The 27,894-nt window shown below is 38.2% G+C and overlaps 1 protein-coding gene across 11 annotated transcripts in view; it reads left to right on the forward strand.

Moving 5' to 3' along the window:
• Positions 1-396: 396 nt before the first annotated feature.
• The window catches only part of N4BP2 (NEDD4 binding protein 2), a 71,903-nt gene continuing 44,405 nt past the window's right edge, over positions 397-27,894 (forward strand). For 3 of the 11 annotated variants that reach the window (XR_012493727.1, XM_019751980.2, XM_074324579.1), the window contains exons 1-4: positions 1,320-1,447; positions 19,480-19,817; positions 23,733-24,870; positions 27,702-27,826. Coding sequence is in view for 10 of the 11 variants with exons in the window: in XM_019751980.2 (XP_019607539.2) it covers positions 19,589-19,817; positions 23,733-24,870; positions 27,702-27,826 (1,492 nt within the window). In the remaining variant the exon portion in view is untranslated. Of the gene's footprint in view, positions 588-1,047; positions 1,448-4,267; positions 4,411-19,479; positions 19,818-22,027; positions 22,121-23,732; positions 24,871-27,701; positions 27,827-27,894 lie in introns of those variants that run through there. The other 8 variants (XM_074324576.1, XM_074324575.1, XM_074324577.1 and 5 more) reach the window with 8 other exon arrangements.

Below are 27,894 nucleotides of genomic sequence, written 5' to 3' on the forward strand. Positions count from 1 at the left end.
GAGATGCAAAGGAATACTTTGTCATGAAGCTATTTCATTTTTATATGAAAAACACTGAAGGTGGAATAAAAATTGCAGAGGGAGGGGAACAGAGGAAAAAACGGATAAGCAAACCCACCACCTCCCCAACACCAGAAAGCAAGGGTGAAAAATTCGTGTACCTGAAAATACTGAATATTTCACTTCAGAACACAGAAGAAACAAACCAAGGAAAGCAGAGTTTAGGTGGATAAAATGCAGCAGGCTTAGGGGACGGGCCAATAAAACAGTGATCACAAAAACGAAGAAAACATTCTTGCTTTCACTTGGCATCTGAAAACTGCAACTCTAAGTGGGGCAAAGGTCAGTGACCACGCTTCAACACGCGCACGTTTTTATGCTTCCGCCACACTGCACTTTGGCAGCGCGGGTTGGAACCTGACGTTCTGCGACCGTGCCGCAGCGACAGTGGGTCCCATTGTCTCACGGCTTGGAGGCAGCCGCGCAGTGTCTGCCGCCCGAGCGCGCAGAGGGGCCGAGGGCCGCGTTCCCGGGTAGCTCTGCGCGCCGCCGAGGCTCTGCACGCCCGGAGTCAGCAGCCCAGTTAGGTAACGCAGAGGCCGTGTGGTCTCTCCCAACTTGGAGCCGGGACCCGCGCGCTGGCCCGCCCGCCTCGGCTCCCATTTCCTCCCCTGCCTGGACTAGCGAGTACGACCTTGTGTTTGTTTTGCTTTTTGGGCTTGGGAGAGAGTAAGGCGGACTAGAAGCAGCTGTGGTTTACTGCGCCGCTTATTGAGGCAGACATTTCGGGTCCTCTTTCGCCTTGTTCGTTCACCAGCGCAAAACGGCTCCCGCCTTCCCCAGGAACCCGACACATTGAAAAGGGCTTGCTCCTCCACGTTATACTCCCCCACAAGGGAAGGGAGAAACTACTCAGGCTTTCGGGCGAGCTTCAGGGGGCAGGAGGGAATGGGACCAGTGCGGCAGACCCCGACAGACCCGACTCAGTCTCCTGAAGGAGGTGGAGAGGAGGGGGCGCCCGCCGGCCAGGGTCGCCGGGTCCGGCCCCGCGGGGCGGGTCGATGAGCCAAGGCGGGGCCCGGGGACGAGCTAGAGGTCGCGGCGGGGAGGCAGAGGGCGGCGATCCACCTGGGCGACGTGGCAGCCATTCCCTACTCCCCGAGACCCCTCCCCATTCGGCCGCCCACCCGCCCTCTCGCGGCTGGCTGCTGCAAGGCTGCTCTTCCCGGGCCAGACAGAGAGTGGCAGTGTCTTCCCACTCGGCTCTCGTCGCGCGACCCCCCCCGCCACCCGCCCGCCGCTCGCGCGATCACGGCTCTCGCCAGCCCAGCGCCGCTCGGGAGAGCGCAGTGGCGGCGGCGGGAAAAGGTTGCGGACCCACTGCGCAACGTTGCGCACTCGACGACGCGGCCCCGGCCTCGACGCCCTCTGCCCGCTCCAGGAGCAGGTAAAGGCGGGTGGGAGGTAGGGCGGCGGGTCCGCAGTGAGGGTCCGGGAGGGAAGGGATCCCAGGGCGCGGAGCAGAAACCCAAAGCAGAGGCAGCGGCAGGCGGCGCTGCCAGAGAGATCCAAAGCCGCCAACGTGGGGGACCGGCACGTCCGCCGCCAGCTCGGCCCGCCGACCCGGCGGCCCGAACCTAAGGGAAGTGAGGCGTCGGCGAGAGGCGGGCCCTGGCGCAAAGCCGGAATCCAGGCAAAGGCGGGGGCCGCGGCCGTTTCCTCGGCCTCCCAGTCCCTGGCGGGCTTCCAGGCTCCAGACACACCCCTCTCCCCCCCACCCCTCCCCCGGGCTTTGTCCCAGTCGGTTCCCACAAGGGTTTGACCTCGCGTCCTTCTGAGCACCTTCGGCATTTGTCAGGCAGAGCCTTCTTGGAACTTCGGGCCAACCTCCAGAGCACGTAGTCCTAGCCAAGCCGTTTATTTACTCACTTCTTCAAATCCAAACACAGCCTTTCACTCCACACGTTCCGATTTTGGATATTGCAGGGCGACATTCCCCGTCCTGGTGTGTGCCTCTGTGACTCTGGTGCCCACCTCCCTCCCGCAGCGCAACTTAGATCCCCACCGGGACCCTCCTTGAACCCTACTGTCATCCAAATCCTCTCAGATAGATATCCGTTGGGAAATCCGTTTTCCATAGTGAGTCATGTGACTAGGGACAGTTTATTCTTTATGTTGTTTTGGTTAAAACAGTTTTTCCCCCCCACATAAAGAGCTAGAGTAATAAAAATAGAAGTGTAGATGCCAGATCACACTCAAGTATTGTCTTTAAAGAATCTTCCTTTCTGCAACAGTCTTTAGAACTATTATAGGATCTGATATTTATGGCACTGACAGGTTTGTACACATTCTCGACTTGCAGTGGTTGTAATGTCTCCATAGCACAGTTGTGACTGAAAGGCAGGATTGGCTGGTTTTTCTACTCGACATCTTTAAGCCAATCAAGAAGGGCTTCTTGCCTGGAGACTGGTTAAAACTCAGAATAGGTGGGGATTGGTTGAGCTCAGAGAAGAAAATCCTGGAGATCAACCTGACCTCTCACAAAACTGATTTGCAGCTGCCTCTCTTCTCCCACTTATTAAAAATGTTATCTTTTCATTCCAGCAGTCAGCCTTTTCGTTCCGTTTTTATTCGTTGTTTTTCTCTCAAACCCCAAGCTCTTTTGTAATTCGTTTTAACTCTCGTCCTTCAGTTTCAATAAAGAATCCTTACACACTTGAAATGTAAACGTCATGTGTTTTGTGTTTTTATAATCAGCATGGTTGAATTTTCTTACCTTGTCTATTTTTAAAAATCATAAATTAAATCAACCATTTTTAGTTGTTATGGCAGAACCTTTATTATTTAAGTGGCTGTGCTATGATGGGGGCTGCAGTGGTGGAGAAGGTGTAATGAATGGGAAAGTAATGGCTGCTTTTCTACAAGGAGGCTACAGTTTAGTTCATGAAAAAAGGCTAATATATAAAACAAACCAGTACAAATCAGCATGTAGTATTTATGAATGTCAATTTGTGTACCTGTTGACTTTAGTTTTGAGGGGAAGAGTAAACAGGATGGGTGTACTGGACTTCATAGAAAAAGTGGTTTAAGTTATGGTATGGGAATGTTTTTTGTTTATTAGACATAATATCTTGTACATAATGGGGGCTAAATATTTTCAGTGTAGGTGCATTCTTTTAAGAACTATGAGGATTTTCCTTGTTTTAAAATCTGTTTCCTTCTTCATGATTATTTATGGTTCTGCATATCTTTTGATAAGCAAAGCAGTAATCACTTAATCGTCAATATGAATTTTAAAAAATAGCTACCACCTTTCCTCTCCTTCCCTTCAGCTTTTTATCTGCAAACACATGTAAGTCTGGGAAAGAATTTCAATTTGTAAGGTCAAGAATCAAATCTTAACAGGTTATTGTTAAATGCTTTTAGAAGTAGTTTATATGAGGAATTAAAAAAGAGATTGAACTTTTTTTTTGCTTGTCAAATGATCTTTAATTGAAATATTTGCCTTTGTAGTTCTTAACTAGCTGGGCATTCCACTGCACCACTGTTGATGTCATCTGTGATGTCATGAGGGTGATGGCCATCAACATTGCAGCCCACAGACTATGCAGTCCCCAAGATGTCTTTAATGGTTCCAGAGAGTTTTCTAGCTAAAGATCGGTGCTGCATCTATTGGGCAATGTTGACAATCTCATCAAAAGTGATATTTCTTTCCACTGTGCTTAATGTGTCCTTTGAGGGCTCTGATGAGGGCAGAGGTAAAAGGTACTACCTCAGTCTGGGCCTGTCTGTTCTGAACGATCAGTTTCACTGTAACCCTCAGACCCTTCCAATCACTGGTTGTTTTGTTGATGACATCAGGTTTGTACACATTCCTGGAGAGAGACCCAGTGGCCCCGTCTTGGGGGCCAGGGCAGATGTGGCACCAACTTCCCCACCGGTGCATCTCAAGATACACGACTTTTATCTCATTGGGGTTGAACTCTGGGCATGGTGGAAGCAGCTGGTATCAACGAACCCAGATTTCTGGATGGCTAAAAAAAAATTGAACCTTTGCCTCCTCCAAGCCTAAAAAAAGTGAACTTAAAAAAAAATATATATATATATATATATATATATTTTTTTTTTTAAATTTGCCATGCCAGGCAATGAGTAAGCCAGACTGTCAGTATCATCCTTATCACCCCCATCCTCGTAGTAATGAAAATGGCTGCCATTTATATATCTGTACAGTAGTCTCCCCTTATCTGAAATTTTACTTTTCCAGGTTTCAGTTACCTGTGGTCAGCCATGGTCCAAAAATATTAAAAGGAAAGTTCCAGAAACAATACGTTTTAAATTGTGTGCCATTCTGAGTACCTCACTTTATTTTATCATGTAGGCATTCTGTCATCTCACATCACAAGAAGGGTGAGTACAATATAAGATATTTTGAGAGACCACATTTACATAACTTTTATTATAGTATATTATAATTGTTCTATATTATTATTGTTAATCTCTTACTGTGCCTAATTGATAAACTTGATCATAGGTATGTATGTATAGGAAAAAACAGTATATGCAGGATTTGATACTATTTGCAGTTTCAGGCATCCACTGGGGGTCTCGGAATGTATCTTCTGTGGATAAGGGAGGACTACTATATTGGTTTGTTACCTGAGTAATTCAACTTGCTTATATAAACATTACAATGAGTAATTCAACTTGCTTATATAAAACCATATACAGATTTTAACGTTACTCTGAATTTTGGTTTATTGAATTTACTTTTAAGTTCCTTCTTATCCACTGTACTGAAGTTTTTAAAATATGGTTAGATGGAAGGTTGGCATGGTGTTGGAAGAATCTTAGCATTGTCCTCCAGAGATTATTTTACTAGTACATCTAGATTGACGTTAATCAGTTTGTGCTACCCAGACTCGCATAACTTCAGAAATTAAAAGCGTTTCATTAACTTCCATGAGGGAATAAACTGGCTAAGCCAGCTAGATGTTTATGACTATTAATCAGTGGAATTACTGGATCAAAGAACCCACATGTCGCGCTTGCCTCAGCACTGGCTCTGGGTGTACCATTTCACTAAACCATAATAAACTGATGGTGGGCACTATTTCTCTAAATGTGCATTGTCTGTTCATATCCTTTAATCATCTGTTGGGTCTAACTTTTTCTTAAACCTTTGAGCAAGACCCAAGCATATGGTTATGGTTTTTCCTAGAAAGTATTTTTCTCCAGTTTGTGTTTTACTTTTTGGTTACTTTTAATTGTTGGAAGTTTAAAATGTTCATAAGGGAATCTATCATTCTTTTTGTCATTGCTTCATACTTCCAAATTAAGAAATTTCACTGTTCTACAGATGTGATAATCAGTTTTTTAAAAAATATTTAAAAAATTAACTCTGTAATCAGATTTATTTTAGCATAAAGTATGATACCACCTTAACTTTTACAAGTTACTGTTAAGTCATTTTAACAATATTAAAAAATTCTCTTCCCTTCTTGTTTTAGAAAATCTATCTTATTACATGTAAATTTTGACATATAGTTAAGACTATTTCTTGACTCTTGGCTTGTTATAATAGTTCTTCAATCTTTTATTGTTTTTTTTGTAGTTGTGCCACTTAATTTTATTTAAGTTTACTATGTTACTTTCATAATATGCTCTGGTATTTAGTAGGGTGAATTTCCCCCACGTGTCTTTCTTTTTTTTTTTTTTTTAACATTTTTATACATCTTCTCATTAAATTTAAGATTTAGCTTGGGATACCGATGTGAATAATATTTATTTTTTCTGTTCTGAAGCAGGGCATCTGTTTTTTAAAATTCCTTTCTGCCCTTGAATTTATTGTTTCTTCTGTCTGGAGTGTCTTCACTGTTTTCCCTGTCTTCCTTTCCCTAAACTCTCTGCTAACCTACTTCAAGATTTAGGTGGTATTTGTTAGTCATCCTTCCTTTTCCCAGAAGAGATAATCACTTACTCTTTGTATTACCCCTGAATCTTTGATGTATTTTCATTATGCACTTACTGCTATTGTGGGGAAAGGGAAAAATCCCCACTTTGCTCCTCTGGTTCTTTGGGCTGGTTGAATAATCAAATCGACATGAGACAAATTGACAAGAGAAAATAAAATTTAATTTCATGTGCATGGGAACCCCATATACATGAGCGAGTCAGAGACCCCACATACATGAGAGGTTCAGAGATAGAAAGGAAAAATGAGGTACATATGACATTCTGAGCTAAGGATGAAGTAAGGCACCTGGAGCTTCAGAAGGTCATTGCAGGATGATAAGAAGAACAAACGTGCAGTAAGTAGTAGTTTGCCCTGCCATATAGCTAGGTCAGAAGAGGTTATTTCTGATAATCTCTTATCACGGGCAAGTCCCCTAATTTAAATTCTTCTAGGTAGTGATGGGGGTGGGGGCAGAAGTTTCTCTTGAGCCTGCAGGGTCTCAGCTGCCTTTATTTTTTATTATTTTTGTATAAAATTTATTGGAGTGACATTGGTTAGTAAAATTACATAGGTTTCAAGTGCACATTTCAATAATACAGCATCTATAATACATACATCATCTATATACCTTTAGCTCAAAATAATCCACATACCACAGAAGCATATCTTGGGGTAACTTGTTCTGGACCCCTGCACTATACTGGGGGTGCCAAAAATGTATACACATGACTTATATTATCTTTTGTTATTGGTACATATTGAGTATTACAATTTTAATAACAGTTTTTTCCTTTCTTAAAAAGTGTATACATTTTTTTGGCACCCCCTATATTGAGCTACCTCCTCCCTCTAGTAACCAAGCTTCACTGAATCTTACGTTTGTCCCAACACTGTGTGTATGTGGTATTAGATAAATATTGGCATGAACAAAGGAGATATTTTACTTTCAAAAATATTTCTGTCTGTATGCTCTAGTCTCTAGAATATGTTAATTCTCTAGTCTCTAACCCAAAACTCTTTCCTGGTAACTGGACTCAGCATCTGTATTCTTGACATGTCCATTTGTATGCTCGAGGTATGCACACATACCTCAAACTCAGCATATCTGCAACTGTAGTCATTATCAACCTTTCCTTGCCCATCCTTAAATCAAAAATATAAAAAACTTTTCTGTCTTTCTAAGGGAAGATTAAACGAGTTACTGTATGTATGATAAGAATTCAGTGAATAGTAGACATTGCTAATAATAACTTGGCAGAAACATGGGCTTTTCCTTGTCTTTTCACATTCTGATTGATCACTGAACCCTGTTTGATTCTCCTTAACATGTCTTGAATCTCTGCCTTTTTATCCCCAGTGCGACCGTCCTACTCCATGGCTAACATCTCTCACCTAGATCGCTACAGTAGTCACAGGAGTGGTTATCCTGCTTCCAGTCTTTTTGTCTGATCGATTTTTCCCACTGTAGCCAGAGTAATCTGTCTTAACACATTAGCATATAACTCCCCTGCTAAAAACGTTTTTTGTGGATTTTCATTGCCTTTAGGAAAAGTCTGCACTTAACTTGGCTTTCAGGATTTGGCTTCTGTTTACCTCTTCATCCTTTGTCACGTTCTCCCTTTGCCCTTAATGCACTAATCATACTCAGTTACTTGCATTTCTCCCTTGAGGTGCCAAGTTAGTTAAATCTAGGCCTCAGTACAGAAGCTTCCATCTGTCTGGAATGCCTTCCGGAGTTCCTGTCTTTCCTCCCTTTGGTTTTGTTAACTGGTACTTGTCTTTCAGCTCTCAGCTGAGGTTACACCTCTGTGGGGAAGCCCTCTTTGATACCTCAAGGGGGGGTTACATGCTCCTAGTTGTTTCCCTACAACTCTATATTCTCTTATCACATTGTAATTTCTTGCTTATTTGTCATCGTACCATGTACTTGTTAAGGTGAAATGAAAGAAAGAGGTAAATTGGCTATCTTAAAAAATGATGTGATTTGCACCGTTATATTAAAAAGGGAGGGAATTAAATAGTAATTTTGGGATTTACCTAGTAGAAAAAGGAAAGAGGCATTATATCTAATAGATGAAAAGTTTTCTAAATACGGAAAGGCAAACTGGGTAGGCTGTTTTAAAGCTTCATTGAAGTATATCTTTTGAGGTATAATTTCCACCTATTCAGGTTCTCTGTTAGGATTTGTTGGATTGCAAGTAACAGATACAGTTTGAGATATCCAATGGAGGGAAAAGTTGCTGGTTCAATAACCATATACGTAACAAATTGTATGTGTAACTATGGCCAAGGTGGAAACTTGCCCATAGTTACATCCTTCCTATACTTACAGTTTATGCATACTGGTGTCATTTCTTTTACTGTGGATATGCTTCTTTACATAGTGGGACCTGGTTCTTGGCAGCACAGGCTTATCTACTTAGAGCCTCATGTCAGAGGCTCTAGATAGAGTTGCTCACATACCCATCCCTTGATCAAGTCCTGCAGCTGAGGGGGATGAGGTACTATGCTCAGTTCAGCCTAGGTCATGTGATGTGCTCATTTTTATGGCCAGAGGTCTGTTAGCAGAAAACAGACCACTAATTGGGTGGGAAGGAGGAAAAGGAGTTCTGAGTAGACACAGAGAATATCCATTATAATTCTTAACGACTATTCTGATTATAAAATTAGTTTCAGGGACTTTATTTATGGGAAAGATATATGCCCTGTATTATCGATCTGAGTATTCCAGGTACTGAAATACTTTTTATTTTCTTTTAATTATTTTTTTTATTAGTTTCAGATGTACAAAACAACTTAATGATTAGGCATGTACACGCCTCACAAAATGTTAATCCTACCAAGTCTACTACCCATCTGACACCGTACACAGCTATTACAATACCATTGACTATATTCCCTATGCTGTACTTGACATCACATGACCATATATATATAATAGTTGACATTCAGTATTAATAGTTGACATTCAGAACCTTCATACTGTTTTCCATAGTAGCTGCACCAATTTTCAATCCCACCAACAGTACATGGGGGTTCCCTTTTCTCCATATCCTTGCAAACACTGGTTTGTTGATGATAGCCATTCTGACAGGATTGAGATGGTATCTCATTGTGGTTTTTATTTGCATTTCTCTGATGATCAGTAATGTTGAGCATCTTTTCATATGTCTGTTGGCTATCTGTATGTCCTCTTTGGAGAAATTCTATTTATGTTGTCTGCCCATTTTTCATTTGGATTGTTTGTTTTTTTGATGTTGAGTCATATGAGTTTTTTATAATTTTTGGATATTAACCCCTTATCAGATGTGTCATTGGCAAATATCTTCTCCCATTCAGTAGGATGTCCTTTTGTTTTGTTGATGGTTTCCTTTGCTGTGAAAAAACTTTTTAGTTTGATGAAATCCCATATATTTTTCTTTTGTTTCCCTTGCCCAAGGAGATATATCAGTAAAAATATTACTAAGGTTAATGTCTGAGAGTTTACTTTCTATATTTTCTTCTAGGAGTTTTATGGGTTTGGGTCTTACATTTGAGTCTTTAATCCATTTTAAGTTTATTCTTGTATATGGCATAAAAAGGTGGTTCAGTTTCATTTTTTGCGTGTATATTTGTCCAGTTTTCCCAGCACCGTTTATTAAATAGACTGTCTTTACCCCAGTATAAATTCTTGCTTCCTTTATCATAGATTAAATGACCATACAGACATGGATTTATTTCTGGGCTCTCTGTTCTGTTCCATTGAGCTATGTGTCTGCTTTATGCCAACACCATGTTGTTTTGATTAGTAGTATAAGTTGATTATCAGGTAGTGTGACACCTACAGCTTTGTTATTATTTCTCAGGATTACTGTGGCTCTTCAGGGTCTTTTATGATTCCATATACATTTTAGGATTATTTGTTCTAGTTCTGTAAAAATGCCATTGGTACTTTGACAGGGATTGTGTTGAATCTATAGATTGCTGGTGGTAGGAGGGACATTTTAACTATATTTATTCTTTTTATCCATGAGCATGGTATGCTTCCATTTATTTGTATCTTTAATTTCTCTATTCAATGTCCTGTAATTTTCTGAGTACAGGTCTTTTACTTTTTTGGTTAAATTTATTCCTAAGTATTCTATTTCTTTTTGATGCAATTGTAAATGGGATTGTTTTCTTAATTTATCTTTTTGATAGTTTATTATTAGTATATTACATGCAACTGATTATTGGATATTAATGTTGTATTCTGCTACGTTACTAAATTCTTTGATCAGTTCGAATAGTTTTTTGGTGGAATCTTTGGGGTTCTTTATATGTAGTATCATGTCATCTGCAAATCATGACAATTTTACTTCCTCCTTTCCAATTTGGGTGCCCTTAATTTCTTCTCTGATTGCTGTGGTTAGAACTGCCAGTACTATGTTGAGTAAAAGTGCTGAAAATGAGCATATTTGTCTCGTTCCTGATCTTAAAGGGAATACTTTTAGTTTTTCCCCATTGAGTATGATACTGTATTTCTCCGAAAATAAGACGGGGCTTATATTAATTTTGGCTCCAAAAGATGCATTAGGGCTTATTTTCAGGCGATGTCTTCTTTTCCATGTACAACAACCTTCATGAATAATCATGTGTGACATTCTACATTTATTTATTCATGTTCAATATCTACATTTATTCAAACACAGTCATGTCATCTTCTTCTGGAACATTGTCGTAACTCTCCATATCCTGAATTCCGGCGTGAATTTCTTGCGACTCCATTTCCTGTAGAACCATTGGCCCCATTCTCTCATGTCCAGCAATAGAGCTCTCCTTAAATGAGCACTTCTTGTCCATGTAGCCTGCTCGTAGTGCATTGGCAACACAGCTGTCAGTGATTTCATCCCATGAATTCTTCACCCAAGTCACAACCTCTTGCAGGTTAGGCTTCACAAAGTTTCCACGCTGATTTCTTTCCACCCTATTTTCAATGTAGTCATTGATTTCCATGTGCAAATGTTTATTGCAATATCAAGAGTCTGGAGATAGGCAGTTATTCCTGCGGAAATCATTATTTGATCTATTCTCTCTGCAAGTAAGTTCTTCATGTCTGTAGCGCGGTGAGTGCTGGCTGAATCCCAGACTAGCAGACCTCTTTGGCCACCTTGCAAAACAAGTGGCAGCATTAAATTGACCCACTTCCTTATAACTGCATGTTGCACCAGGCTTTTTCAGTTTCAAGAACATAAATTCCCAAAACACATTCAACCTTATCTTTCTTGCCCTTAGCCATGATTAAAGGTGGGGCTTTCTATCGAGACTAATTGCCAAAATATAGGTAACACATGCACTTTTGTAACCAGTGGAGGGAATCTAGTAGGTTGACGAGATACCCCTCTGATCAATTGTTGTTTGAGATCCATAAACACTGCAATTTCATCCATAGCAATCATTGGAGAGTCGCTATTTAGAAAAGTCGATGCCATCAACAAAGAACTTGAATGCAAGTGCAAGTTTAATAACTTCAGTATCTTCCAGCTTGAACAGTGTTGTCGATCTTAGAGACAGTTCATGTCACTGAAGGAAGCCATCCAGCCAGTGTTGAGATGCTTTGAATTCTTCTGGGGATATTTCTAACTGTGATGCCATTGCAAGGGCAAATGCTTGAATATCAGCCCTGCACACAGTCAGAGCCTTTGCTCTCCTGTCAGAAGTCCATTCACAGATGATGTCTTCCAGCTCAGGAAATAATGGTTGCCGACCTGATCCACACTTGTGCTTCTTAGCAATTCCCTCGTCCACCTGTTGACTGAAGTTATCGTACTCTGCTCACCATTTTCAGACCATTTGGAGATCCAACTTCTTCTCTTTGCAGAAAGCCATAAGATTCTTGCCCTGGGAGTCCTCCACTATTCTTTTCTTGTATTTGATGGGATAGTTCTTTCTTTTTGCACTCATCTTGTCTGGGGGTCAAAATATTATTCCCTTTAAATCTACCATTAAATCCAGCGTTAATTGAAGACTTACGAGACAGGAATGGCAGCAAAAATGACAGTTAAGAATGATGGTCCACACAAATTAAAAATTGCAGGCACCAAAATTCAGAAAACATTTCTTTATTTCACACGAGTGCATTAAGTATGTCTGTTACAACACACGACGTATTGAATTATGAATATTCATGTGAGACGCAACCACGTCCGTTCATTATCAAGTGCGCACGTTATTCATGCGTTGTGTCTGTACTCCGATTGGTCATTCGGCAATAAGTCTTAAGTTCATTTGTTTACATAGGTGTTTACCTCTCGTCCAAAGACACCTGCTTGAGTATTTACAAATATTTAATTATAATTTATATTATCATTTAAGTATTAATGTCAATAATAGTGTTTATTTATATTTAGTTATATATTTTATAATTCAACACGTCTGTCGTGTGTTGCAATGGATGTACTAAATGCGTCCGTCTGGCTGACAGTCTTAACTGGGGCTTATTTTTGGGGTAGGGCTTACATTACGAGCATCCTGTAATATCATGGTAGGGCTTATTTTCCAGTTAGATCTTATTTTCAGGGAGATATGGTATTAGCTGTGGGTTTGTGATTTATGGCCTTTATTATGTTGAGATATGTTCCCTTTATTCCCACTCTGCTGAGAGTTTTTATCATAAATAGATGCTCAATTTTGTCAAATGCTTTTTCTGCATCTATTGATGTCATCATATGATTTTTATCCTTCATTTTGTTTATGTGATGTATGTAGTATAATCAGTCATGTTAATTGATTTGCAAATATTGAACCAACCTTCCATCCCAGGAATAAATCCCACTTGACTATGGTGTATGATCTGTTTAATGGAGTGCTGAATTCGGTTTGCTAATATTTTGTTAAACATTTTTGCATCTATGTTCCTCAGGGATATCGGCCTATAATTTTCTTTATTATGATGTCTTTGTCTGGTTTTGGTAATGGTGGCTTCATACAAGGAGGTTGGAAGCCTTCCTTTCTCTTGAATTTTTTGGAATAGTTTGAGAAGGATAGGTATTACTTCTTTGAATGTTTGCTAATATTGACCTGTGAAGCCATCTGGTCCAAGACTTGTTTTTGTTTTTTTTCAGGACTTTGTTTGTTGGGAGTTTTTTGCTTACTGATTCGATTTGATTAGTAGGTATCAGTCTGTTCAGGTTTTCAGTTTTTTTCTTGACTCAGTCTTGTAACCTTGCGTAATTCTAGGAATGTATCTATTTCTCCCAGATTGTCCAATTTGTGTAGTATTTTCTTATAATCCTTTATATTTCTGTTGTGTCGGTTGTCACTTCTCTTTCATTTCTGATTTCATTTATTTGGGTTCTCTTTTATTTTCCTTGATGAATCTGGTTAAAGGTTTATCAACTTTGCTAATCTTTATAAAGAACCAGCTCTTGGTTTCATTCATCTTTTGTATTTTTTTAGACTCTATTTTAGACTCTATTTCATTTATTTCCACTCTGATATTATTAATACCTTCCTTGTACTCACTCTGGGCTTTGTTTGCTGTTCTTGTTCTAGTTCCTTTAGGTGTAGGATTAGATTGTTTATTTGAGATTTTTCTTGTTTCTTGAAGTAGGTCTGTATTTTTATGAATTTCCTGATTAGGACTGCTTTCATTGTGGCCTGTAGATGTTTGGTTGTTTTGTTTTTATTTTCATTTGTCTCAAGGTACTGTTTGATTTCTTCCTTGATTGTATTGTTAATCCATTCATTGTTTAGTAGCATGTTATTTAGACTCCATGTGTTTGTGTGTTTTTCAGTGTTTTTTTTTGTAATTGATTTCTAGTTTTATACCATTGTGGTCGGAGAAGACGCTTGGTATGATTTCAATCCTAACATGGATTTGTTTTGTGGCCTAACATGGTATATCTTGGGAAATGTTCTCTGTTCACTTAAAAAGAAGGTATATTCTGCTGCTTTGGGGTGAAATGCTCTAAAAATATCAATTAAATTCATCTGGTCTAATGTGTCATTTAAGACTGCTGTTTCCTTGTTGATTTTCTCTGGAAGATATATGCTTGATGTCAATGAGGTGTTGAAGTCCCCTACTATGACTATATTATTGTCTATCTCTTTATGTCTGTCAATATTTGCTTTAGAAATGTAGGTGCTTCTGTTGAGTGCATAAATATTTACAAGGGTTACATAACGTTGAATTCATCCCTTTATCATTATGAAACATCTTTGTCTCTTATTATAGCCTTTGTTTTAAAGTCTGTTTTGTTTAAAATAAGTAGTGCTACCCCAGCTTTTTTGTTTGTTGCCATTTGCATGAAGTATTTCTTTCATCCCTTTACTTTCAGTCTGTGTCTTTTGATCTGAAGTGGGTCTCTTGTAGACAGCCTATCTGTGGGTCTTGTTTTATTATCCATACAGCTACCCTCTGTCTTTTGATTGGAGCATTTAAGCCATTTACATTTAAAATGATTGATAGGTATGTAGTTACTGCCATTTTATTATTCATATTTATGTTATTTTTTTTCACTTTTTAAAGAAGGCCCTTTAATATTTCTTATATTACTGGTTTGGCGGTAATGAACTCTTTTAGTTTTTTCATGTCTGGTAAGCTCTATATCTCTCCTTTAATTTTAACTGATAGTCTTGCTGGGTAGAGTAATCTTGGCTGTAGGTCCTTGCTTTTCGTCACTTTGAATATTTTGTGCCAGTCCCTTCTGGCCTGCAAAGTTTTTGTTGTAATCAGCTGACAGTCTTATAGGAACTTCCTTGCAGGTAACTAACTGCTTTTCTCTTGCCTCTTTAAGATTCTCTCTTTGTCTTTAACATTTGGCATTTTAATTATGTGTCTTCGTGTGGGTTTCTTCAGTTTTATCTTGTTTGGTACTCTCTATACCTCCTGAACATTGTGTCTATTTTCTTCACCAGGTTAGGGAAGTTTTCAGTCATTATTTCTTCAAATAGGTTTTTAATTCCTTGCTTTCTTTCTCTTCTCCTTTTGGTATCCCTTTGAGGTGAATGTTGGTACGTTTGATATCCCAGAAGCCCCTTAAACTGTCCTCATTTGTTTTGGTTTTTCTTTTTGCTGTCCGGTTGGGTGTTTTTTTGCTACCCTTTCTTCCTTCATCTAATATGTTGATTCCCTGTACTGGGTTCTTCATTTCAGTTCTTGTAGTATTTATTTCTGACTGGTTCTTTTTTATGTTTTCTATCTCCATTTTTATGTTTCCTATGTTTTTGTTGAAGTTCTCTTTGAGATCATTGAGCATCCTTATAACCAGTGTCTTGAACTCTGCATCTTATAGATTATTTGTGTCCATTTTGTTTAGTTCTTTTTCTGGAGCTTTGCTCTGTTCTTTTATTTAGGACATATTTCTTTGTCTCCCCATTTTGGCTGCCTCCCTGTGTTTGTTTTTATGTATCAGGTGGGGCTGCTATGTCTCCTAATCTTAGTGGAGTGGCCTTATGTAGTAGGTGTGCTGTGGGGCTCAGTGGTGCAGTCTTTCTTGTCACCTGATTTGCACACTCCAGGTGTGTTCCTTCTGTGGGTCGTGTGTGCCCTCCTCATGAGTTGAGTCTTGCTTGGTATTTGCATGTCAGTGGGAGGGATTGACTTTTGGGTTCATTGGCTTTGAGGACTGGCCTTGACTGCAGTAGAGGAGTTGTAATGCAGGGCTGACTCTACAGAGCAGAATCTGCCTCAGCAGAGCTTTGGTGCCTGCCCAATCTGCATCTTGGGTATGTCGTCCTTGAGGTGGCTGGGTGATGCTCCAACTCATTTCAAAGCTGGCCACTGGTTGTGCCAGCCCCAGGGCCACCTGGGAGGGGACCCACGGCAGGTCAAGTTCCCCAGCCTGTGCCCCACCTGGGGCCACCCAGCAGGTGTCACAAAATAATCCACAGGTGGCTACTGCCCATGCCGTGCTTGGAAGTGCCTGGAGATGCCAAGCCTAGAACCAAGGCTGACTGCTGCTAGTGCTGGGCTTAGTGCTGCTCAGCCAGAGATATGGGACATTCTAAAGTCAGATGCTGCTTGTGTGGGTTCTGCGAACCTTTGAGAGACCTTAGGAAAGTCTGCAGCATGAGCCAAGGCACACTGTTTTTTGCAATAAACAACAACAACAACAACAACAATAAAAACTACTGGAAGCAGTTTGGGTGTTTGGGATCTCTACCTGAAAGTTGGGTAGTTGGGATCTCAGAATCACCAGGGTGTAGTGAAAGAACCACATTAGCCACCTTGATGGAGAATCAGATATGACTGCCTGGGTCTGCACGCTGGGAAGGGGAAGGGCTCAAGAAGGAAATAATGGCTTTTGCCAGCTCCTCAGTCTGGGAGAAAGCTGCCCTTCTAGCCATTGTCTTGAAGCCAGACAACTCAGTTCCCCGCCATGTGTCCCTTTTGCTTCTCCAGTTGCTGCCCTAGTGCTAGAGCTCACAGCTAGTGATTCCATTGGTAAGTCCATGCTGGTCCCTTTAAGAGCAATGCCTGGGACTCCAGCTGTCCTCTGTCTCACAGAGCCACAGTCTCTGCTGGTTTTCACCAGAAATTATGGGGCCTTCTCTCCCTGGCACTGGAACCCTGGGCCGGGGAGGGTCTGGAACCCCTCACTCCTCTGGGAGGGACCTCCACAGCTGAGATATCCCTCTTGATTTTTAATGGTCACACACGGGTATGGGACCAGCCTGTTTTGCATCTCTGCCCCTTTTACCAATCTTGAGGTGGCTTCTTTTGTATGTCCTTAGTTGTAAGGCATGATTTCAGGAGATTCTCAACAATGGTGGTTTTGTAGTTTAGTTGTAATTTTGATGTGGTCGTGAGAGAAGGTAAGCCCAGCGTTTACCTACTCTGCCATTTTGACCTGGTCTATATACCTGTAATTTTTCTTTAATATCTTTGTAAGGTTTTGGTGTTAGGGTTATGATGGCCTCAAAAAATGAGTTGGAAAATGTTTCCTCTTTTTCTATTCTCTGGAAAAGTTTGTGTAAGATTGGTATTAGAGATTATTTCCTGGAGTTTATTGATGAAGCCATATAGACCTAGGATTTTCTTTGTGGGAAGACTTGAAGTTACATATTCCATTTCTTTAATTAGCTATATAGAATGATCAGTTCTTGGTTCTTATATCAGCTATGGTATGACTTGTATTTCAAAAAAATAATATGTCGACTTCATTTACAGTTTGAAATTTATTGGCATAAAATTGTTTATGATATCCTCTTGTTGCTTTTTAAAAATATATCTGTGGGCTTAATAGTGATACCCTCTTCTTCATTTCTAACATTGGTTATTTCTGCCTTCCCTCTTTTTGTTTGATCACTCTTGCCAGGGATTTATCATTAATAGTGTTTTGTTTTTTTTTTGAAAGAATTGTTTGTTTCCCAAAGAACCATCTTTTGACTTTGTTGATCCCCTGTACTATCTTTTTAGTTTCTATTTTCTGTTTGCTCTTTATTATTTCCTTCTTTCTAGTTTCTTTGATTGTGATTTGCTGTTTTGTTTTTGTTTTTTCCCCAACTGGTTGGATTGGATGCTTAGATCATTGATTTTTCAAACTTCTTTTCTAAGTATGTATTTATATTCATTTTCTATGCATGACTTTAGTTGTATCTCATAAGTTTGGATGTATAATATTTTTATTTGGTTCAAAATATAGTCTAATTAACATAATGGTTTCTTCTTTGACTCGTATGTAGAAGTGTGGTTCTTAATTTCCAAACAATTGGGCTTTCTAGTTATAGGTCTGACAGTTAAATTCGTGAACTTCTTGCAACGATGTTGCTAACCTTTTTTTGATATCAGAGGTATTACTCATTATGAATTTGTACCAACTGGACAAACAGTTAACCAAGTTTACTATTTGGAAGTGCTGTAAAGGCTGTGTGAAAAAGTCAGACGACCTGAACTTTTCCCCAACAATTCATGGTACTTGCATCACGACAATGCACCAGCTCACACGGCACTGTCTGTGGGGGAGTTTTTAGCCACTAAACAAATAACTGTATTGGAACACCCTCCCTACTCACCTGATCTGGCCCCCAATGACTTCATTCTTTACCCAAAGAGAAAGGAAATATTTAAAGGAAGACATTTTGATGACATTCAGGACATTAGGGGTAATACAACGACAGCTCTGATGTCCATTCCAGGAAAAAAGTTCCAAAACTGCTTTGAAGGGTGGACTAGGCTCTGGCGCTGGTACATAGCTTCCCAAGGGGAGTACTTCGAAGGTGACCATAGTGATATTCAGCAATGAGGTATGTAGCACTTTTTCTAGGATGAGTTCACGAACTTAATTGACCTCGTATGTTAAGTGGAGAAAGCAAGTAGACTGGAGTTCTCCAGATAGCTGAGTCCTTGCCCTTGTAGAGCTTACACTTTACTGAAATGTGTGTAGTAAACACAATAAATAAGTAAAACAAATAAATAAAACACATACTGGGGTGGTCGGTTAGCTCAGTTGGTTAGAACATGGTGCTAATAACACCAACGTTGCCGGTTCGATCCCTGCATGGGCCACTGTGACCTGCCCCCTCAAAAAAAGCCAAAAACCCCAAATTTATCACCTTTTAGAAGGTGATAAATCTTAATGGAGAAAATTTATATAAGGGAGAAAGGATGTGGTGTTGGGGGAGTGACTTCCTGAGACAGTAACATTGAGTAATGATAGGAAGGTGATGAGGAAATAATAGCTGGGAGAATAGTAGTTCAGGTATGGGAACCAAGATGTAAAGAATCCCAGGTGGGAGTGTGGCTGGTGTGTTTGAAGAAGAGCAAGGAGAAGTGTGGCTGGAGTGACATGAGCAATGAAAAGAGAGTTAGGGATGACAGCATCGAGGTAACGAGTGTCTGGGTGATAGGCCGTTTTAAGGACTGGTTTACCCTGAGTGAGATGGGAAGTCAGTGGGTAGTTTAGTGGAAGAGAGGCATGATCTGACCTATGACTTAAATTAGTCACTGTGTGCTAAATATCCTGAAGGGGCAAGGGTGGAAACAGGAAGGTTGGACAGGAGACTATTGCAGTGATCCAGGCAAGAGGCTGTGGTAAGCACGGGAGATGGCGAGGAGTGATCATATTCTTGATACATTTTAAGGGTTGTACTGACACACTTGGCTTACTGATTTGATGCAGGGTGAGAGGAGTCGAGAATTATTCGAGATTTTTGACCTGAGCAATTGGAAGGATAGAGTTGCATTAATTGAGATGGGAAAGCCTGGGAAGAGCGGATTTGAAGGAGGTGATCGTTTGGTTTTGGACATGTTAAATTTGCCTATTAGACATCCAGATGTGGGTCTTCAGTACTGTTTTACAGTTTTATTCCTTAAAAGAAACAATGGTATTAAAGCAGTGTACTCACTGTTCTGAAGATATGTTACTTTTGTTGCTATCTTAATTATTAACATGTTCAATCCTGGCAAAACTTGAATATTTTGGAGAGGAAGAAATTGTTTGCTCGTTGGCTTTGCTGCCAGAGTTGATAGTTCTTCCTTAGAGTTGAGTAAAGATATTCCGATTTTAGAAATATAACTATAACTATATAGTCTGAGTGATTATACTTGCTTTCTATTTTAGGTCCTATTACTGCTGGATTGTGCAAGATATTTAACCCTGTTTTCTTTGAGGTATGATTTAAATATTAAACATCTTAGAAAAGGGAAACATTTTAGTTTTGGAAGTCAGCATGCCAAGGAAAAGGAAAAATCTTGGGGGAAATCCTTTCCGGAAGACTACAAACTCTAAGGAAGTTGTTGTATCCAGTATTGCTAGTCATGAGACACCAACTCCGACTCTTCCTTCCTTGTGTGAGATGAAAGTCCATCAGGAAGAACTCTTCACAAGTTTCTCAGAGATGTTTTCTGATCTGGATCCCGATGTAGTGTATTTGATGCTTTCTGAATGTGATTTCAAAGGTGAGAATAAAGCTTAGTTTGAACGCTTTGCATCTTATAAGAAGACTTCATATGAAGTACTGTGCCATGACCAGTAGTAATACAGCGAAATAACTGCCGTATTTCTATTTTCTTCATCACTTAGCATCCGCTGTGGGGAAACGTTCTAGGTTTGCAAGTATGAGCGATATGAAGAAGAATAAAGCATAGTTTCTGCTTTTAAGAAATGTACAGTTCTTAATGTATGATGTATGTATAGATATCATCGTCTATGTTTTACTTATTTTTTTCCTTCTAGAACAGGTTGGCACTATTGACATTTTGGGCTGGAAAATTTTTTCCTGTGAGTAGTTCTCCTGTGCATCATAGGATATTCAGCAAGTGTCCCTGGCCTGTAACCACTAGATGCCTGTAGCACACCCTCCCATCCCCAGCTGTGACAATCAAAAATGCCTCTGTATATTGTCATCTGTCCCCTTAGGGGTTAAAATCATCCCCAGTTGAGAACTATCCTAGAATGTAAGCTTCATAAAGGCAGAGATTTTAAAAACTTTTGTTTTACTGTTGTATCTACAACCCCTAAAATAACAAATGACTGATAGGACCTTAGTAAATATTTACTGAGTAAAAAGGTAATTACAATTTTGGGAATGAGAACTGATAAGAGTTGAGGCTAGTTGAATAGTATGGTTTCAAAACATTGGCTTTGGAATCAAGAAGCCTGGGTTGGATTTCCAGCTCTGCCACTTAACCTTTATGGGTTTCAGTTTTCTTACCTGTTAATGAGAAAAAGGATAATATTACTTATTTGGTGAGGATTAAGGGTGTGTGTGTAAACTTTGGTAAAATCTTCAATATATTAAGTTATTATGACTTGTAATAAATTGTTTAGAAGTATGTTTGCAGACTGAGGGGGAATTTCCAAAGTTGACTGGATGAGTAAATTAAATGTTTTCGCTAGTATTGCTATTGGCCATGAGTAGTAAAAGATAAAATTATTCTAGATTTGGGAAGTTTTGGTAATACATGATAAGCTTCCATTTTTATTCATTACATAATCTATGATGTGAGCATATCTTATTTATCCTGTTAAGTATATGCAGAAAACTGGTTTTCAGAAATCCACATGATACTCAGAAATGATGATATATAGAATTTTATGTGTGACTTCAATATTTATTTCCTGATTTTGATGTTTTTAAAATTTATTTGTTACACATATACTAATATAGCAATGAGGAACTACAATAAAAATATATTATCCCCAAGCCTAACAAAAGACATATTTCTCTTTTTTAGTATCTTCTCTACACTTTGTTCATATATACTGATATTTTGAGTAGTTTGAATAGTAGCGTTGATAAAGTTGTGTATTCTGCTATTTATTTATTTATTTGGACCCAGGTCTGTCTCACTTCATGTATTCTGCGTTTTAAACCTAACCTAACATAAGCATTTTTCCAATGTAGCTGCAATCTTTATATTTGTTTTTAATAGCTTTCTAATATTCCACTGAGTTTTTGTGATCTAAGTTATTTAATTATATTTTTAGTTTTTCATGAATAATTAATATTTCAGAGAATGACTTGGTACAAATAATCTTTTCCTTTTTTTGGCTTTTTTCTTAGTCTCAAAGTTTTATTATGTCTTGGGTAAGAACAGTTCTCCATTCTTGGAAACACTGCTGTATTGCCTACCAAGGAGGTGTGCCAATTTGTAATACCACCAGCACTTTTTACATAGAGTGGTTTCACCATAGCCTTTTCAGCACTGTGTAGTATTATTTTAAGATTTTAATAGGAATAAAATTATACCTTTTCTTAATTTGTGTTTTTTTTTTAAATAAAAAGAGAAGTTGAACATATTTTTGTATGTAATTGTTCATTAATTCTTGTATTCTTGTGTGAATGTTCATGTGTTTTTGTTTTATACTATGATTTTAATTTCTTCCAACAATCTGTGTAAGGACTTTTCTTTTATGTGATCTATATCTTGACCTTTTACTTATTTTAACATAATACTGTCTTTATTTTACAGACATTGTTTACTTATTTTAACATAATACTGTCTTTATTTTACAGACATTGTTTTTACAGACATCTTTCCTTCCTTCTTTCTTTCTTTTCTTTTTTCTATGTTAGGGTTTCTAGCTTTTGAAGTATTGCTATAATCTCTTAACTGGTCTCTGCCAGGCTTGCCCCCTCCAATCCATCTTTGTTTTTCTCCTTAAGGGAACATTAATGGGGTGCTTGCTAGTTGCCAGTCCTTGGGCACAGCACTTTTTCATGGATTATCTCATTTAATCCTCACAACAACTTTATGAGGTAGGTGCTTTTATTATCCCCATATCGCAAATAAGAAAATCAAGGCTTAGGAAAGTTAAGTAACTTGTTCCAAGGGTCAGAGCCAGCAAGTAGGGATTTAAATGCTGTGTTCTAACTCTGGATGAGAGCTGTTACCTCCTGAGCCGTATTGTTTCCATATTTATCTTCCTTAAAAGAAAACAAGACAAAACACAAAAATGAAACACAAAAGCCCCAAATTTCAAATGCCTAACAATTCTAATGGCTCCCTATTTGTGTTATAACAGAGCTCACTCAGCATTGGAGTCAGATACACCAGTTCTAGGTCTGTCACTTATTATCTGTGTGACTTAGGCCAAGTTAATGTACTTTTTGAACTTAATTTTCTTTATCTATTTGCTAGGAATGCTATACTTCATAATAGCATTTGAGGATTCAGTGAAGTGATACATATAAAGCTTCTAGCCCAAATGCTATGACAGGTAGTTTCTCTTCAAGTTCCCTTGTAAAATAAAATTGATATTGCTTAGCATGACATACAGGACTTTTCCGAATTTCACCTGATCTCCCATTCTAATTTTATCTCCTCCTCTTATCCACCCTACTACTGTTTGCCCTCACTCCAACCAACTTCTCTTAATACCTTAAACACACTTTGTGTTTTCAAGACTGGCTTTGCCTTTCCACTCTGTGTCTGACAAGTTTCTTTTTAATCTTCCAGTCCCAATTCACGTGTGCCCTTTCCTTATTCTCCTGTAAAGCTTCTATAGCACTTATATATTATTAAAAGCGTTCATTATTTAATCTATATTATATTATTGTTTTCTAATGTAATTATCTTTAATTGCCTGCATTAGACTGCAAAAATCCTTTAAAATTAAATTTTTTTATTTAAAAAGTTATTTTTCAATTACAGTTGACATGCAATATTATATTAGTTTCAGGTGTACAACACAGCATAGTGATTAGATATTTATATACCTTACAAAGTGATCACGCTGATAAGTCTAGTACCCACCTGGCACTATACATAGTTATTACAATATTATTGACTATATTCCCTATGCTGTACTTTACATCCCCGTGACTCTCTTTATAATTGGCAATTTATACTACTTAATCTGCAAAAATCCTTTAAGTGTAGTAAAATAATGTCTTACTCATCTTTGTACAAATATGTCTGATAATGTAAAACCTCCTCCCACATATTTTTTTTTTATTAAGTGGACCACATAAACAAATTAAATTTACTAGAAGAGTACTTCAAAACTTAATATTTAAAGGGACGTGTAGTAGGTAAATGTTGAATGAATCAACTAATTTTAGGATCTTTATAAATAACATATAATTACAGGTGTTTTTACATTTGATCAGTAAATTCATCAGAGAATATCTGCTTGATGATAGTTTATTAGTAGTTTGTTACTGTTTTTAAGTAATAACATTGCATGTCTTCATTTTTCAGACCTTTCACTAATACTGACTGGTATATTAGTAAAATCTTCATTAAAAAATGAATATAAATTTTTGTATATTTTATTCAATGCAAAATCCAATATAAGTATGTATATTTTAATCAAATTACATTTTACTATTTTCAATACATATATGTATATATTTTGTTCTTGTACAGTTGAAAATGCCATGGATTGTTTATTAGAATTATCTGACACTGATACCAAGATAAAAGAATCGTCTTCAAAAAGCTTCATTGTTTCTGAGAACCAAGTAAGTGCAGCAGGACGTGAAATAATGGAAAAGTGTCCTCTTGAAGAAGAGAGTGAAGATTCCAAAATGGATTCATTTTTGGACATGCAGCTAACTGAAGACTTGGATTCCTTAATACAGAATGCTTTTGACAAACTAAACTCTTCTCATGACCAAGGATACTCATTTTTGCCTTTGCAAGATGTTAATAGTTTTAGTGAACCGAGTGCATTTATAAATTCAGATTCAAATAGTACGACTACCATTCTTTCTACACAAAATATGGATTTAAACAGTGAAAATTTAGAGAATTCTGCCTCTCCTTTAAGTTCAAACCCCGTAACTTCGCATTCAGTTTCAAATGAGTCCAAAAGTTTTATAAAGAATAACACATTGGAAGATTCTCTCCTCAGTAGTTCTTTAAATGTAGCACAGGACACTGTGGTGGGTGGTAGCAATCTTAGTCAAAGAGAGAAAGAGCTTTTAGAATCTGAGCGTGTTGAGGCTCCGTTCTCTCAAGCCCCTGTAGATTTGGATGCCAGTGAACCTCACGCTTCTTCAAACCTTACTGTGAAAAATCCAGGACTTGGTTTACTAGGTACAGGAGGGGATCAGAAATCTGCTTCTATCTCTGATGTGTTTGTACCTTCTGAAGAATTCAATTTCAAGCCACACAAACACAGTGAACTGCCACCAAAGGGGAAGGATGTGAATTACTGCCCAGTACTTACCCCTCTCCCCCTACTGCTGCCGCCTCCCCCACCTCCACCGATGTGGAATCCAATGATTCCTGCTTTTGACCTCTTTCAAGGAAACCATGGCTTTGTAGCTCCTGTTGTAACCACAGCTGCACACTGGAGGCCGGTCAACTATACGTTTCCACCCCCAGTTATTTCTCACACATCCCCAACAAAGGTATGGAGAAATAAAGAGGGAACAAGTGCTTATCAAATACAAGAAGCTCCAGTTGCTCAGACTGTAAGAAAGAAGACATCATCTTATGTTGGACTAGTTCTTATTCTTCTCAGAGGGCTCCCGGGATCAGGAAAATCTTTTTTGGCAAGGTATGAGGTTTAATTGACTTACAACAAAGTATAATGCATGAACCTGAACATTTATAGCAGAGAATATGATTATGTGCTTTTGCTTAATAGAGATGTTTAGTAACCCCTAAAGTGTTCATTTTACTAATTATTTTCTGACTTTATGGCTAATCTCACTATTTTTTCCTCATTTTTATTGAATTTTTCATCTTAGATAATTTGATAATTTGAGAGAAACAGAAGAAAAAATTAGAGATGATTCCCAAGATTGTGAGTTTGTGAAATCAACAGAAACAGCTTTATGTGAAAGAAAACTATTTGAGTGGAAGGAAAGATGAGTTCATCTTTGATTGGAGTTAAAGAGCCATAATTGATTTTGGATTCAAGGATGTCTTAAATATAAGAATTCTACCGGTAGTTGGAAATTTTGGATTGTAGCATGTTAAACAATGGTTTTAGAAATGTATGATTTGAAGAAGGAACAAAAGGAGTCACTGTTAGTCAGAGAACTTCAAATTTTCAGTGATTTATTTGTTGCAAAATATGGTGCCCTCAATTATTTTATCTTCTATATCCATTTGTGTACCTTTTGTAGTTAAGGTAGACTGTGGGTGCCTTGGGTTGAGAGACTGGAGTCAGGGTTAGAGGCAGCTTTGTTGTGTTTTCAGTGGCACTTGTTAAAGAGCATTGTTTTTCAAAGTGTTTTCCATGCCTCTCAGCGTTTAACTTCCAGAAGATTTATACCTATTTTATTTGCCAGTTCTTTTGTTTTCCTCAGATTTTAACTCTTTGCCCTCTTCTTTTCTTTTCTTTTCTTTTCTTTTCTTTTCTTTTCTTTTCTTTTCTTTTCTTTTCTTTTCTTTTCTTTCTTTTTTATTTTTTTTAAAGATTTTATTGGGGAAGGGGAACAGGACTTGATTGGGGAACAGTGTGTACTTCCAGGACTTTTTCCATGTCAAGTTGTTGTCCTTTCAATGTTGGTTGTGGAGGGCACAGCTCAGCTCCAGGTTCAGCTGCCATTGTTAGTTGCAGGGTCCGTGCTCCTAATGCTGAAGGCTGCTGGTTCAATTCCCTCTTCTATTCTTAACTGGGTCTTTCTTATTTTATCCTGGTCGTATCTAGTCTTAGTGACTGTGTGTGTGTGTGTGTGTGTGTGTGTGTGTGTGTGTGTGTGTATACACACTTGAGAATGTCGTTGATGAGCTCATTTTCAGTTGATTTTTGATATGCTTTCTTTGTCCAGATTTGTCTCCTAGTAAATTTCCACATATTCTGCTTATAGACTTACAAGCATGTTCTTCTGTAGACATGTTATAGGCTCTTCCTCATTGGCTTAATAATAACAAAAATAAATCATTTTAACTTTATATTATGGATATTGCAATCAGTCATGATATTATATTTTGTGATAGAGATTTGAACAAAAGGCGATACCTTAAAAGGTAATCGAAATGTGACACAGATTTGAAGAACTAGGTTTCAGGGGCCTTGGAGCCAGAGGCAGCTACAGTTAGAAAATGGGAAGAAAAAGAAGTGCTTGTCACAAAGTAGGAACTTATGTTTTTTGAATGAATAGAGGGAAATAACCAGGAAGTTCAGAGACATAGAAGCTGAGTTTTCTAAGAGAGAATGGTCCACAGTGTTAAATTAGTGTGCAAGCCCAAGGAAAATGGGGTGAAAAAGGCTTTTGTATTTATTGGAAAGAGGTCATGAATAAATGTCTTAAAAACAATTTTGTTTCACTGTGAAGGTAGAGGACAAAGGGTTTACCTTGACAGTAAAGCAGTTAAGGGAAGGAGAGCAGCTGGGTAATAGTTGAAAGGTATACTTCAAGCGGTGAAAAATTTTAAAGATAGCTGAGATATTCATGTTTCAAGGGAAAAGAGGAAGTGTCAGGGAAGGGAAAACTTAAAGAGATAAAAGAGGATAAATGTAGGAATCTCAGAAGGTGGTGTGATCAAGTGAGCATTCACTAGAATGTAAGCTCCATGAATGCAAGAATGTTTACTGTTTTTGTTCACTCATGTATGCTCAGTGCTTAAAACAGTGCCTGGCACTTAGTAGTAGACGCTAATAAAAATTAAATTCCAAAGATATATTTTAGCTTTAGATGTGTTTATACATATTTTAGGAGGAGAGACTAAATAATGATATTTTACAAATGGTCAAGAATAGTAGCATTGTTATTTTTGTAGATTGTTTCGTTTTACATGTACCTCAATTATGTAGAAGATAAATTCCAAAATCAAGAAAGAGAGATGTCCAAAAAAACCCCCCAAAACTATCTTAACTTTGTATAATTTTACAGATTAAATTAATAGTCTTTTAATTTTATATTGGGTGTTTTGCATACTCACTTAATTTATAGCAATATACAAAGAGCTTCATTTACTTTTGAAGATCTGTTGAATATCAAGGTACCTGCCTACCTTGAAGAGACCTTGCACTAGAGGAGGTGAAGTAGATCAGTGTGTATCAAGTGACCAGATTAGGGGGATGCCTGTGACCGGTGAGATTCCGAAGCATTTTCAGTTACCAGGTTTTCTTGATAATTAAAAATTTGTTAATTTTCAAACCTTTATATTATAGCTGATGATGAAGGACTTTATAACATTAAAAATGTTTTCTGAAATAACTTACATAAAGAAAAATAGACTTGTCTTAGGTCAGTTGTATAGAGAGTTAAACTTCTGCTTAGAGGATTCCCATTATGATTTATTTGAATATGACCATATTCTCATGCTTTTAAATAATAATACTTGAATTTTTTAATTGGGATTATGACCTTGTAAAAATTAGGAGAGAGAATTTAGAAGAAAAATTAAGAAAATAATTTCATTTATCATTCACAGGACTTTGCAAGAGGATAATCCAAGTGGAGTCATTCTTAGTACTGATGATTATTTTTACATAAATGGACAGTACCAGTTTGATGTAAAGTATTTAGGAGAAGCACATGAATGGAACCAGAATCGTGGTAAGAATAAATATCAGATTCCAGAGAACATTAAAAGTAATATAAAGAAAACATTTTCTTTTTCTTTT

This window comes from Rhinolophus sinicus, linkage group LG02 (genome assembly GCF_036562045.2).
Source record: "Rhinolophus sinicus isolate RSC01 linkage group LG02, ASM3656204v1, whole genome shotgun sequence".
NCBI lineage: Eukaryota > Metazoa > Chordata > Mammalia > Chiroptera > Rhinolophidae > Rhinolophus > Rhinolophus sinicus.